The 15,877-nt window shown below is 34.6% G+C and overlaps 1 protein-coding gene across 3 annotated transcripts; it reads right to left on the minus strand.

Annotated features, from left to right (window-relative positions):
* Positions 1-7,186: 7,186 nt before the first annotated feature.
* Positions 7,187-11,929, minus strand: LOC109009265 (transcription termination factor MTEF1, chloroplastic). 3 transcript variants are annotated; one of them, XR_004798577.1, is made up of 3 exons: positions 10,998-11,929; positions 7,778-7,849; positions 7,187-7,638 (listed from the first exon to the last, which is right to left on the minus strand). XR_004798577.1 is itself a non-coding variant. In XM_035686650.1 (1 exon), exon 1 carries the CDS (start codon positions 11,885-11,887, stop codon positions 10,994-10,996), a length of 894 nt encoding a protein of 297 aa, XP_035542543.1. In that variant the 5' UTR covers positions 11,888-11,929; the 3' UTR covers positions 10,693-10,993. The 3 variants fall into 3 exon arrangements, 1 of the variants encoding a protein (XP_035542543.1); XR_004798578.1 differs by having other exon boundaries at positions 7,187-7,661; XM_035686650.1 differs by lacking the exons at positions 7,187-7,638; positions 7,778-7,849 and having other exon boundaries at positions 10,693-11,929.
* Between the last annotated feature and the right edge of the window lie 3,948 nt (positions 11,930-15,877).

Below are 15,877 nucleotides of genomic sequence, written 5' to 3' on the forward strand. Positions count from 1 at the left end.
ACTTATGATCACATGCATGCTGAGGTGGTAAGTCCCATTATATAGAATTTAAAGAAAATTGACAAAAGTACTATTAGATTATTTACAATAAAAACAGACTTATATTAATAGAAATAATCATTTCATTGAAAATAACTTATCATAAATAAATAAATAATTTTCTTAAATACTCTACAGGCCCATGATGATCAGTTACAGCTAGCCTTACATGAGGACGATGGAGGTGCAGGCAAGATTGTCACATGAAGTGGAAGCTGTCAACCTGAGATGAAAATGTTGTCAAATTGCCAGACCAAGAGGACAGGAGAGCCTAAAATGTTGGAAGGAGTGGTTGGGAGCATAATTTCTTACGTACGTAAAGAGAAGGCCAAGTTCATGTGCATGAGTTTGTTAGTTAAACACAAATATTGACACAACATATTAATTAATGTTTTTTACGATATTGACGCATGCACGCAACATAAGTTTGTGGGTAAGCACAATTAAACAGTACTGAAGGCATGAAAACAAATGAATCACAATGCTAGCTGCAGGGTCGTCGGGCGGTCGTACCCCATATATATAAACAGCATCACTGATCCATTCGTTTCTGTCGTTGGGGCTGTTTCTTTTGGAACTATATGACAAAACAAAAACATTAATGCAGGGTTCTCATGTTGCTATATATATATATATAATTATAATATGGGAATTAATGCTTGTGTATTACCGAGAGTGGGCATCGAGAAAGGCTATCGATTGTGTATTTTCGTGAAACTGTGATGAAGTTGGTAATTGACGTCGTTTAATCCATAAATATAAATAATGAGTTCATTTTATATTATTATGGCGTCTATTTTTCAGGTGCTATAGCCAGTAGAAGCAATAACGCCTGAACAAGGTCTTAGTCGTGACGTGACAGATTTGTGGTCCGTGTAGCGTACTCAAACTGCTATATCAGCATAGGTTACTTACTCCAAGGTCTCACTTATTGGACTATATAGGCACTAAATATTATAGATCAGCTTGAGAAATATACGTACATACATACATATATATATATATATATGTATGTATGTATATATAGGTGAAGACCCCACGTCTTAATGGCTCTGGATATGCATACCTGATACCTGCAAAGCATAAATGCTTCTCTCACTTCCCACTTGGACAACGAGATGCAAAGGTTTATAGTTCCTTGGAAGTGGGGACTATATAGTTTTGGGGAAATTTACAAGTTTCGAACCGTACATGTAGAATTTATATTATCAAAACTAACCTATTACATCCTCATCCTCACTCTACAAAAAAACTTGCACTTTGTACTCTAAATCTATCATGATTATTGAGACGAATGAAAAATAAGTGACGTGACATAATCTTCTTAAGGGTTCGATCTACATAAAAGGTGTGAAGTGTTGGTTTTTTATAATTTGAGAGTGCATATAATGTGTTCGTTTTAGATACAAAGTGCAAGTTTTTAGTTTGAGAATGCAGAGTGTATTTGTCTTAATTATAAATTGTATAGTCTTAATATATACAAACTTAATATTTGACAACCCAATCTCATCAAAATAATCATTGATATTTGATAGTGTCAACTTACTTATTTATAAGAGTAACGCTAAATACAGTTTTCAGGTATATTATTCTCACCTTAGGATGTACTTCTCTCTTCTGCTCATAGCCTTAGATATATTATGAAGCATTGTGCACCCTTATCAACGAAAGAAAGAAAGATGATCTTCATCGACCACTTTATTATTATAATCATCCTCGTGAATTCTATCCTGTATTAGATCTCATAAGTAGCAGATCAACGACCCTAGGTGGCCAATCCCTCGGATCGCTTCACAAACCACTAGCTAAGGCGACATACCCTTGCCTTGACCTGATTCTTTTGGACCCATTTCCAATTTAATTATATTTTCTTACACTAATTTTCATGACTTTATTGAGGTGTTCATCAAGCCCCCCCCCTCCCAACCCTGATCCCCTTGTTTTCAATTTATTAATATCATTATTATGTCTATCTTGACTGAAAAAAATGACGGTGAGGAGTTAAATGAGCTCTATCAGTAACCTAAGTGATAAAGAAATAATGAGAATCCCAATTAAGGCTTAAAAAGACATGACCTCATTCCAAATTTAATACCACCATATGATATGGTTCCCAAGATGTGAACAACTCGATGGAAAATATTGGACGGTTTGGATGCAGCAAGTGAAAGAGTTTGAAAGCTCTTATTAAAACCTTAGGACGGGTTATGATGGGGATTTCAGACACCATTTTTACAAAGCATACACATTGGGGGGGTATTGTATGTTAAAAGTGGTTAAGTAACCGTGCAAAGAGTGACAGAAGGGAGGGAGGGAATCTGGGAAGGGAAAGGACATGACATTGATTCAACATAGAGGAATTGTTTGGCTTTTTGCTTTGCAACCTGCAGATTTTCTTCAGTAGCTTGGGAAAGTGAGACCGACACACACAACCAAGGAGACTCACGGTGTTTTGAGTCCTGGAGTTTCATATTCAGACATTACCAACTACATATAAGTATAATTGATCACAATTCATCGACAGAAAATGTGTGTGATAGTTGTCGATAGTTGATTGAGGGACAGTTGGTTGTCCTGCTGAAAAAGAAGTGACATCCTTTTTCTTTTCTTTTTTTTTTTTTGGTTGATGGACAACCCTGGGCTAAAATCTAAAACAATACGCCCCACTACATCTTTGATCTTAGGCATAGCCAGTTCACGGCACCACACAGCCACGGGGCAAGTTACTTTTTTCTGCATCTGATACCACTTCATTTCCAACTTCATGCATCTTCCTCCTGTAAACCCCTATCCACTCAGTCCGCTTCTCTGGGAGTCTTCCTCCTGTAATCCCCTATCCACTCAGCCCGCTCCTCTGAACCTAGTTAGTGAAAGACATCTCTCACATTATTTGTGAAACAGAGATTCTTACCTCTTATGATATGATTCCAAGGGCAGACCCCATTATCCTGGCAGACGGGTAGATAAGTAGTACTCAAAGCCCAGACTAACCTAAAGAGGTTAATCATTCAGTTACTCTTAATTCACATATGCATGATTTGGATGACCACAACCATGCAAGATTTCAATCTTTTTAATAGTTATTGCCTAAACTCTTGGACCTATGGTGAGATGCCAACATTGGATAATATGACATTGGAGCATTAGCATTGGATTATGCAAATGCAAATATAAATTTTGCATAATATGACATGATTTTGCATTTGACTATTCCATTCAAAACTTACTTATTATCATATTGGATTATCCATCTATTAGTCAAAATAATAATAAAATATTATAAATTTAATAATTTTTTTTTCAATTTTTTTTGTTCTATTAATTTTTTTTCTAAATTAAAAGCAACATGAAAATATTAATGTTAATAGTTATACAATACGAGACTTGGAGTATACAACCATTCATGATACAAACATTAATTGGAAAATTAATACAATCATTTAGTATACAACAATTAATGCTCTTAATGTTACATGGAAAAAAATTGAGTTTAACAATTACTGCTATTAATGCAACAGGGAAAAACAAGGAAAAAAAAGGACAACGAAACACAAGTCCTGCTAGAGAGGAAGAACACGTGGGAAGAAATGAAAAAGAGAGAGAGAGAGAGAGAGAGAGAGTTCAGTAGAAGCCAAAATCGAGGGAAGAGAGAGCTTGCAAGGAAGAAAATATTTTTTATTCCCTTTGGTCATGCTATAGTGACTATCAAATATGATCCAAATAACTAATTATTGTAGCTAAAAGTCATCACTTTTTCCATTTGCATAATCCAATGCAACACATTTTGGGATTCTATTAGTCAAACCCTCCATTGAATTTGCATTTGCATAATCTAATTAGAGTGCTCTTAGACACACATAAAACACCCAATAGACATGAGTAATTATTAGATAGTCATAAAATATGGATACGCGATACTCCTAACCTATTATATGTTCGGAATTTGGACCTCCAAATTCCCTCCCTAGGATCCACCCTTTGCAGGAATATCAAGAAAAATAAAGAAATAATAACACAAGAATTTATGTGAAAAACTCCCCAAAACAGAAGAAAAACCACTAGACCCAGAGAAAAAAATCCACTATGTAAAAAATTGTTACAATCACACAATTTTTCTTCTTACCCCAAAGACACCCACATAGCTTTTTCCATTAGAAAACTTTAACTCTCACATCTTCCATTTTTACAAAAAGGACAGCAGAGAAATTTTCCTAGAGTCACAAGTTACTAGTTAAGCTTATGACTGGAGTACTTAATCAAGGAGGTTACCCCTCCTTTTATAGGCTTTGGCTTTGGCTTTTCCCTCACTCCCCACCAATGTGGGACTCCAAAGAGCAAAAAACCAACAATCTCCACCTTGCGACTTTGGCTAGTCCCACAACCACACTCCACCACAATGAAGATCTTCATAGCTTCCGCTATCATGCTCCACCATAAAAGCATATCCACTCAGAATAAACCAATTCCAAACATTTCACTTCGACCCATGTCGAACAACCTTGCTGAAAATTATGGTGTAACTTCCACGTTTGGCTTTCCTGAAAGTTCATCTGCCAGCTAGATGAATTTCCACCACACCATGCACCAATGCTAAAGTAATGTCTGCGCAATCTTGTGGACCCGCCAACATTAACACATCCTCTATCATGGCAACTTTAGGAATTAGCGGCATGCCATGAGGATGTATATGTCCATTTTCAAAAGACATCGTCTTTCATGTAGAGAGACATAAAGTTAGCTTCATTACCATTATCTCCATTTACTGACTTGGAGCCACTTGCCGAACTTGCTCCTTGTACTAGTTGTTTCACCAGTCACTAGTATCACTGCTGACTTCAAGGGTTGGTCTGTCCTTCAATGCCTTGTGTAATCCTAATTGAATCAAAACATCCTTGACTTGCATTTGCCACAAGCCAAAATTGATTCTCCCATCAAATTTCTCCACCTCAAATCTGATAGGATTTGAAGCCCTACTTCCTGACATTGCCTTGATGAATTTTACCATAGAAATGAATAGTACTCACTAAGTACATTCCCAGGAAAGATTTGAGGGTCACAATGGTCACACTTAAATTCCAATCTCCTAGACAGAACCTCCTTAGACTGTACGTATACACACTATCACACCAAAGCTCCACTCAACCAAAAGGACCTAGGTTCTGATACCATTTGTTGGAAATTTGGACCTCCCAAATTCACCCCCTAGGATCCACCATTTGCAAGAATATTAAGAAAAATAGAGAAATAATAATAACACAAGAATTTACATGGAAAACTCTCCAAAATAGGAGAAAAACCACTAGACCCAGATAAGTAAATCCACTATGTGAAAAATTATTACAATGACACAATTTTTCTCCTCATCCCAAGGACACCCACATAGCTTTTCTCACTAACAAAACTTTAACTCTCACATTTTCTCTTTTTACAAAAAGGACAACAGAGGAATTTTTTTAGAGTCACAAGTTACTAGCTAAGCTTATGACTGGGGTACTTAATCAAGGAGATTACCCCTCCTTTTATAGGCCTTGGCCTTGGCTCTTCCCTCACTCCCCACCGACGTGGGACTCCAAAGAGCAAAAAACCAACATCATAGGATGTCATAAATGAATGTTTATGCAACCAACCTTAATGTCCTCACATATTGTGATAAGTTGGAAGTACAACATCATACTCTGAAATTACCTAATAATTCTTCCACAGATATAAATATAATGGAACCAACTTTATATGTCTATCACTCTCACACTCTAGGTTCTAAAATTTAGATACATGCAACGAGAGTCATGTATCATGGTCCTCTTTGCATGCATTCCATGGTTTTGCCTTTCTTTGTTTTTTTTTTTTCTTTTCTTCGTCCTATCTGCAAGCAAGCTCAGAAAATATTGGGAAAAAAGGCTTTTTTTCTACCACCTCTGTTTCAAACGAACATAAAAACAAGATTTTATCGAAAGGTCAAGAAATAAAATGGTGTCAAGGTAGAGCCCCAGGCATCAGAATCTCAAAAACGTCCAATGAAAATTGTCTGCGACGTCGATTCAGTAATCTACTTTTTGAGCTGAATATGGATAAAGTACGTTTGAAACTTTGAACCTAAAAAGGCTCTGGCATTTATTGATAGATACACAATGACCATCTGTCATAATACCTACTCTACTTTACTTCTTCCCTCAATTGCATGAGAACAAAAATATACAGATTAAGATAAGGGCTTGGCCAATTGTGCCGGTCCATGTCCCAAAACTAAACAAAGTGATGTTAGAACTCTACCAGTCATGTGACTTATCAGGACTTATATGCCCTGCTACAACTCAAACGACCCAAGGTTGGGAGTTGAGGACAAGATTCTCTGTTGAAAGTAAGAGAGTGAAAGAAAGAAAAGAGAACAGAAAAAATGTTGCGGAAAGATGTAGGGCAAGAAATATTCCATAACAACTAATCTCAGAGCTCATGTTCGAGTCCATTGTACATGCCGCAATGAAACCAACCAAAACCCCATCAAATACACGTTAAGAACTATATTGTGTGACAGAAAACCTTATGCTCAATCGGTGTGTCAATGCAGTTTTCAAACAAGAGTCAGAATGGTAGTCTAGGATAACCACCGATCAACATTAAAAATTTCAAATCATTCGTGGCAATCAAAAAATAACATTCTGAGTGCATTAGCTAAACTTCCATCCAAAAACTCAATATCAGCATTCAAATTCCACTTCTCCATTCTCTTTCATGCTAAATGGACACTTATGGAGGAAACAAATGTGAGAAAAAAATACCCACATTAAAACAGACAAACTCCCTATAGCGATAAGAATGCCATAATCAACTACAACATTCATAAATTTGGAAAACTGAATGGAATGCCAAAACTTGATCCAAGTAGGGAAGGCAAAGCAAAAAAGAGAGCTACAAAAACTGTTAAACAAATCATATTCCCAGAAATTAGGCATACTCAATGCCTGAGTTCAGATCGCATTCATAATCACTTAATAGGAACTTGGATGATGTCCACCACCCCTCCCCAAAAAAAAAAAAAAAACAGAAAAGAACAGAAAGAAAATGACCGATGGAGGATTTATATGTATGCAGCAACTTCTTGATCTTATAAATTTTCCAGACAACCTAAAAGGATAAAATAGATCAAATATAGGACCATCCAGCCAATAAAATTTGGCGACATTATTTATTGTATCAAATTTACATAACTCTGTTCGCTACAGGGTGAGGCCATGGTTTTCCCACATTTCGTTATGTGACATAATGCAGTGGCGCATATAAAATAAAACAAGAGAATGACCCGAGCAATTCAAATTAATGTGAGGTGACTTAAGAGTATAACAATAATAAAGATTACGCTATATGCAGGATATTGCAGAAATAGGTATGACCAGCAGTTCCACAAGAGACCCAAACACATGGTTATGCACTCCTTTTGGAAACAATTTCCACTAATACCTGGATGCAGAAAAGTAACGGTCATTGTTTAAACTCTAAAGCAGCCTTTCCAAAAACATGATTTGCCACGCACATCCCGTCCTTATCACGTCAACAACTGAAAATTTGAATACCAGAAAGATAGGCCCCTGTACAGGCAGCTCCCTGCAGGTGCATAATTACCAGAACTAATATATCACTCAGACTGTAGGTGTTAATTAAGGATACTATCTCAAAAGACAACTAAGAAAGGCTAGCTTCACAGTTCCTTTCTTGGATTCAAGTCTAAATTGATGATACTTACTCGCTCCCATTCTTCTTGACCCCAAAAGTTGACAATATGCTCCCTCCAGAGAGTTGAACAAAATTCTTTTAGCTGGTAAAACAACAAAAAAGCCTCCATTAATGCCAATTGCAACCTTTTATTCCTAGTCTATCTTCTATCTGCTTATCTTCATTTATCTATTTGTATAGGCAACATCAAGTTATTCTCTTGAATCAGTAATTCATGTACATTAAGTCATAAGACTCTGCCCTTAAGAACATATCTAGGCACCTTCTCATAACCATCACCAACTTCTGCAGTCTATCTACATTAGTTATAATTAGCACAAGGCACACATTCCGAGCAAGAGTGCAAATCCTTTTAAAAAAAATAAATGAAATGATGCTTATTAGAAAAGAAAATGAGGCAGATATATATGAGAGGCATCTGAGAATTAAGCACAGAATCTAGTCCTTTTCTCCCTACCCCTGCTCCCTAGAAAAAAGAGAAGAAAAAAAAAGGGTAAACAGAAAACAGAGAGACAGAGGGAGAAAAATGCCAATAAAAGAAGGTTTCAATAAACAATTTTAAAAGAAAAATTCTACTCATCATTCTCACACCACATATAATTTTTTATTTTTTTTCTCTTACCAAATATGTGGTTTATGGATGATGAGTGGAAGAACTCAATTAATTTAGGAAGAATAAAGCCGAAAAAATTAAAAAATAAAAATAAGTGTGGTGTGTAGTGTGTAGTGTGTGGGGATGATGAGTAGCAACGCAAATTTTAAAAACAAACATGAGGAGAAGGCGCTTTGCCCCATACAAGCCCTATGGAGCAAATGGGTAACATGTGCCTCATATATGACAAGGTGATTCTTCCTTAGACCAAAGCATAGATTTAAAAGTTCCAAAACCACAGACCTTAGTTCGAAAAAGCAAAAGGAAAGCACGGAATTCTAGATTGCACACAAGCCTAGTTTGTAAGTCAATTTGACCTCACAAACTCATAAGCAGGAACAATATATGATACATAACTGCCAAGTTGAAGCAAATCTCCTGGAGCACCTTGAGACCCTGGAAAAGAAAATATGTTTTGATAGCTGTGTTCTCAAATAGATCCCAAGACAGCGAAATGTGAATCTGCTTGGTCTCCTCCATCCCTACAAACCAACAAGGGGCAGCACTTGCCCTCAAAAGAACCAAATCTTGAAGCATTTTCAAGTTCATGCCAAGTTGAGTTACCCCCAAGAGTCTCTTAGTGGGTTCATTCCCATTTAAGAAAATAATAATAATAACTTGTTTTTTAAATTTGGAAAACCAATTTTAATTTCAGAAATTTAAAAAATGGATGGTCCGCCACAATCCACCCCTGCACCACCCCTTGCATGATGACCCAAGAGGCATCCCAAACTTCTTGCATGGGCAGGCCGACAAAGGACTGCCTTTCCTCTTCTTTTTTTTTTTTTAAAAAAAAAAATTATAGCATTAACTTTAAAATTAAAAAAAAAAATTACAAGTGAATGATATGTGAAATGTCAAAAGACAATAAGTATGAAGTGGCGTAGCTAATGGTTTGCTAACATAACACTAACGGAGGGAGTGATTTGATCAAATCTGAAATTTCAGGTTTTTTTTTTTTTTTTGTAATCAAGAACTTTATTCACAATAAAAGGAGGCATAGCCCAAGTACACAGGAAGTATATATGAGAAGTACATAACTAGGGTTTACAACCGAAAGTAGAAAATCATGGACATTTAGACCATTAAAGTCCCCCCACCCATAAAAACAAGGTTTTAAAGAAAAGAACTTTAAGCTCATGATCCATTGTCCTCTCACAATCCTCAAAGCTTCTATCATTTCACTCCCTCCAAATGCACCAACACATACATATAGGGTCATCTTCCATATTGCTGCCACTTAAGGATTACCTTGGAATCCTCTCCAACTTGCTAAAAAATCCACCAGCCTACTAGGCATGGGCTAGGATAATCCTATTCCCGCAAAAAACTCATCCCACAAGGTCCTGGACACCTCACAATGTAGAAGTAGGTGATCTACTAATTCCCCATTCTTTTTACACATGCAACACCAATCCAACACCATTACTCGACATTTTCTCAAATTGTCTGTAGTAAGAAACTTGTCTAAGGATGCTGTCCAAAAAGTACAAATTAAAACTCTTGGGATCATTCTATCCTAAAGGCAAGCTACAGGGAATATTTTAGTAATTAATCCTAAAGGAAATGGGGTAAGTAATCATGAGTAGGACTTTAGCAATGACTACATTTCCCAAATGGCTAGCTCGTCAAAATTCCCCTGTTCAAGGACAAAAGGTGCACTAAAATTTGCAAGTTCAAAAAGGGTACCCTCAGGATGACAGATTACTTCCTTGCACCGCATACCAATAATCTTGTGAACAACTCAGGTACTCACAGGTTGCTCCTGATCAAGTTGCATCAGTTCTAGGTATATAGACAACACACATGTAAAAGGAAGTCTTGAGCATCATTCACCCACAGAATTCAGACACGAGATCAAGTAGGATCCTGAAGCAAACTTAGACTAGGGCTGAGTTTAACCCCCCCCCCCAACAAAAGGAAAAGCATATGTTAATTAAAGGGATTGTCGAGTTCAGGAAAAAAAGTTCAGAATAGTACCAAAGCTAATGGTCGAGATAGCATTGCAACCCTAGCCAAGGAACTCTGCAGTAGGAACTTATTATTAACCACCAGAACAGCTATTTTGTATGACTTGGAAACTCCATAATACGGCCAAATGTTACTGTTGGATTTGCAGAAAAACCTTTTTGCATCTCAAATTCTAGGAAGTAAAAGATCCTTGATACAAGGAAGAGTTTGAAATCTAACTGAAAGCATTATTCAACAAAGTGAAGCATGCTCTCTTTATATAAACACTGTATAATAAGTGAATCCTATCACAATATTAGCAGAGTATGCATAACTTAAACTATCGACTTTGTTCATGAGTAAAAAAGTTTCATAATTTCAGGTACATCTCACATTTTGCCCAGATCGTGTCTATAGATTTAACGCAAACATTAGATACAAAGCTACCAAAACCAAAGTTAACACGTTGTTTTGTGTGACTTGTGAATATTTCATTGCAGGAAACCATAGAAACTTGTTCACTGAAATATACATGACACACACCCCTAATCTCCCAAAATCTCAGTCTTACTATCAATTCAGTAAACAAAATTACAAGCACCAAGAAACTTTTGCACACAACAACTACCTGCCCTCGACCGACCGCAGCCTCATCTCTATCAACCGTGCATTGAACTCTCCATCGCTAACCTTTAACATCTCCGACAACGGAAGCGAAAATCCGTGTTCGACCAAAAGTCTATGCCTGGGCTTAATCTTTCCCTCCAAACTAAACGAGAAATACTGCGGAAACCTCTTCAATTCCATGAGGTCCCCCTTCATTTCCTCCAAGAAATACTTCACCTTGGGCGTATAATTATTTCTTATACTAAACGTCAACAACCCAGGTGATCTCAGCACCATGTTGACCACATCCTCGTACGAAAGCCCCAAACTCTGTAAGAACAGAATCTTGGGCAAAAGGGTACCTTCGACGCTGGAAACCAACAACAATGTGGTTTGGCAAGTGATGGAATTGGGCCCGACGAAGCCCAGGCCCCTCAAGAAAGACAAGGCGGGTCTCAGCTGGTCTGTCACGCTGCAGACCAAAAGTCTGGGGCATCGGACAATGGACTTCGGGAGGTCCAGGAAGGGGATGGAGACCTCGTTGAGAAGGAAATCGAAGATGGGGTAGAGGTCAGAGTGAGGGTCGGAGGTGAGAAGCTGGGGGTGCATGTCGAGGATGCGGCCAATGGCTGAACGGGCGATACCGAATGAGAAGAGGCAGTGCTCGACGGAGACGAGGGAGGAGAGAGGGGTGGAGCGGAAATTTGGGTTCAGTCGGAGGGCCTTGTGGGAATTGACGTTGAGGTTCTCGAGGTAGACGATTTTCTCGCGGAAAAGGATGCCGGCGTCGGAGGTGGAGGTGGGAAGAGAATGCCTGTGGAGAGAGAGGGAGGAGGACGGAGTTTTGGATGGTTTCGGGGATTGAGATATGAGAAGGAAGGTTTGAGTTGGGAGATGGGACCGTGTGGTCATCGTCGTTGAAGCCTTGAAGGAGCTGAGTAGTAGCAGAGGGGACACTCGCTGCTTTAATGCTATCCAAAATAGATGCGTGTGGGCTAAATTAATAATAATCCCTCAATCTATTTTAGCTTTTATTATAATTTTTTCTTGACCTTAATTCCATATTTAAAAAAAAAAAAACTCAAATTTCATCAGATATTAATTAAGAAAAGAAAATATACCATGATTCATTTTTACTCGTGTAATTTGATAATAAGATATTAAGTAAACGGAAAATATTTACAATTTTAAAATGTATAAACTTTGTATATTTTTTTTTTAAATAATAAATATAACATCCATATAAAAAATTTATTTTTTAAATAAATTATACTCTTTTCAAAATAAATACATTAAATTTATATATTCTAAAAATATATCTAACATTATTTTTAAAATAGCCGAGGGATTAGCCGAGACTAAATCTCCTTTTTTTTCATCAATTTTTTTTATATTCTTAAAAATTTTAAACAAAAAAAAAAAAGAATTACAACATTATTTAAACTAAAAAGTGTCAGAATCGAGACCAATTCTCAATAGCTCTATCATTTTCCTTCTTATTGATAGCATTTTTTTGTTTTTTGCAAAATCTCGATAAGATTTTGCAAGCAAGTGAAGGTTAATGGTTTTTTAATAAAGGATCAATGGGTATTAGGGCTGAGCACCGACCTATTCGGAGTCGGAGGGCCCAGACTCCGACTCCGACTCCGACTTTGTCGGAGGTCGAATCCGACCTCCGACTCCGACTCCGACTCCGCGATGTATATTATCCGATCCGACTCCGACTCCGACTTGTCGGAGCGGAGTCGGATTTTTTTATTTTATTTTTTTGTCTTTTTTAATTTCATATTTGACCCATTTTTTTAAAAAAAAAAATTGTGAGCTTTCAAATTTCAACTTTATCAATATTACAATCTAAACTAAATAGAAGACCATGCAATATCAATCTAATGTTATCATTATAATTTATATTATATATATATATATATATGAAGATTCATAAAAAAATATATGATATATATTATTATATATGAATATTAAAAAAAAGACACCGACACTGTATACGAAATATTATTAATACACTAATATACTTTATATATATATATATTAATATATATAAATATATGTAATACACTAATAGTATTAGTATATTAGTATTAGTATTAATATTAGTTATACTAGTAGTGATATTAGTTATACTAATAGTTATATTAGTATTAGACTATTAGTTATTGTTAATACTATATATTATACTAATAGTGATATTAATACTATATAATATATATAGTTATAGTTAAAGTCATTTAGTATAACTATATTAGTATAAGTTATAGTGATTTAGTATAATTATGATACTACAAGTTATAACTATAGTCTATATTAGTATTAGAATTAGTTGTAGTGATTAGAATAACTATATATTAGTATTTGCTATAATGATTTTAATTTAGTATAACTATATAATAGTATTAGTATATTAGTATTAGTATTAATATTAGTTATACTAGTAGTGATATTAGTTATACTAATAGTTATATTAGTATTAGACTATTAGTTATTATTAATACTATATATTATACTAATAGTGATATTAATACTATATAATATATATAGTTATAGATATAGTCATTTAGTATAACTATATTAGTATAAGTTATAGTGATTTAGTATAGTTATGATACTACAAGTTATAACTATAGTCTATATTAGTATTAGAATTAGTTGTAATGATTAGAATAACTATATATTAGTATTTGCTATAATGATTTTAATTTAGTATAACTATATAATAGTATTAGTATATTAGTATTATACTGACTATATTATTGATTGTATTAGTATACTTAATTTCTAATACTAGTATATCACTATAGTTAATAACTTAATAGTATCATATAGTAATATAGTATTAGTAATTGATACTATTACTACAGTAATTTATATAGTCATTTATATATAGGCTTAAAGTGGTTTACTAATTTATATATAGTAATTAATACTATTAGACTATTAGTAATTTATATGAATAATACTTTAGTTATTATACATTAGTATTATATGTTATTATAAATTTATAGATTAGTGTTTATACATTAGTATTACAATATTACATGTCGATGTTATTATTCATCTTAGTGTTTATAGTATATTATATATACATTAGTTATTAGTATTATATGCTATTATATTTATACATTAGTAATTTAGTGTTACATGGTAGTAATATTGTAAATTTGTAATAGTATGATATTTACATATAGTCATATACTAAACTATTATTAGTCAATTTAGTCTATATATTATAGTATAAATATATTATTTAACTAGTATATTATTGAGTTTAATTAACTATATAAGATATAGTTGTATAAAATTTAAATAATTAATATATAGAAAACACATATTTTATAAAATATGTATAAAATCGGAGGCGGAGGCGGAGGATCGGAGTCGGATCGGAGCGGAGTCGGAGTCGGATCATCAATGAATCCGACTCCGACTCCGACTCCGACTGTCATGAAGAAAAAACCTCCCTCTGACAAGTCGGAGCCGGAGCGGAGTCGGAGCGGAGCCGGATTCGAAGTCGGATTGTCGGATTTTTGCTCAGCCCTAATGGGTATGATCGAGTTGGGCAGTTTTGGTTCAAAGGTTTCAACTGCCACTGGTTTCCAAAACCATAACCTATCTAGGGGTGTAACCAATCCGGTCTAGTTTTGAACAAAATCTAGAATCAAACTGGTATGTATTGATTTTGTATTTTTTAAAACCGATTACGCACCAGTTACTCTCCTAAATTGGTACTTCCAATTTTGCTGGTACTTCTGGTCCGATTTTTCGATTTTTTTTAAATGTAAGTTTCACAGTTTGTCATTAAAAATTTGTTTTATACTTTTATTAAAAAAATATGTTTTAACTTTTATTAAAAAAATTTGCTTTACTAAAAACTACTTCAATAAAAAATCTGTTTTACTACAAAAAATCTGATTAACTAAAATTTGTTTTAGTAAAAACTACTTTTCCAAAAAACTGTTTTAATAAAAAAAATTTGCTACAAACTTATAAATATAACTACTACAAAAACTAGAAAAAAAAAATCTGTAATAAACTGTTTTATCTGCTATGAGTCTATGACTAATGGTCCAATGGATACAACTTATAGAATTTACACATCATACATTAAACAAAGCACTACAAGTCTACAACAAGTCCTTGCATGTTAAAGGAAATAACTTAGTACTTACACATATTTTTTAGAACAATCACAAGAAATTTAAGAATGGACATCAACAAGTCTATGAGTCTATGGAATAAAATAAGTACAAAAGTCTAAATTAGAAGTCCAAAAGTCCAACAAATTACAAGTTCAAAAGTCTAAATTACAAGTCCTAACACTTAAAAGTCTGAATTACAGGTCTAAAAGTCCAACAAATTACAAGTCCAAATTACAATAACTTAGAACATCCAACAAAAAACTTCAATAGCTATGCACCAAGCCACCAACTTCAATAGTCCCTTCAACAATCCTTGCAATTGTATGAAAATAAATCAAGTAATTAATTCTAATAAAAAGTTAGTAATTACATTAAATAATAAAAAAAAATTAAGGAAATATGTTATACAAGTTGACCTACCTTAAATTTAATTATTTCCAGCCAAATAAGTAAGTCTTGAAGAACTCCATAAGTCTTCGTTGAGCTCTACACAAAAGGAAAAAAAATAAGCATAATAATTAAAGCAAATTACTAATATGATTTACACTTTATATATAATTAAAGAAAATGTGAATGATGCGACATACCTGTATTAATTTTCTCAAACTCCTCAACATCATTCATTAAAGTGCAAATGTTAATCAGGGCAGAAGAACAGAGCCAATTTTGTGTACAAATAAGGGCTTTTACCATAAGTGGAGATAGGCTACTGCGGAAATGATCAAGTACTCGACTTACTGTACTAAAAGCT

This window comes from Juglans regia, chromosome 16 (assembly GCF_001411555.2).
Source record: "Juglans regia cultivar Chandler chromosome 16, Walnut 2.0, whole genome shotgun sequence".
Lineage (NCBI taxonomy): Eukaryota > Viridiplantae > Streptophyta > Magnoliopsida > Fagales > Juglandaceae > Juglans > Juglans regia.

What these genes read in the sequence shown, in the direction of transcription:
- LOC109009265 (XM_035686650.1), bottom strand. Translation starts at nt 11,887, where the DNA reads ATGACCACACGGTCCCATCTCCCAACTCAAACCTTCCTTCTCATATCT.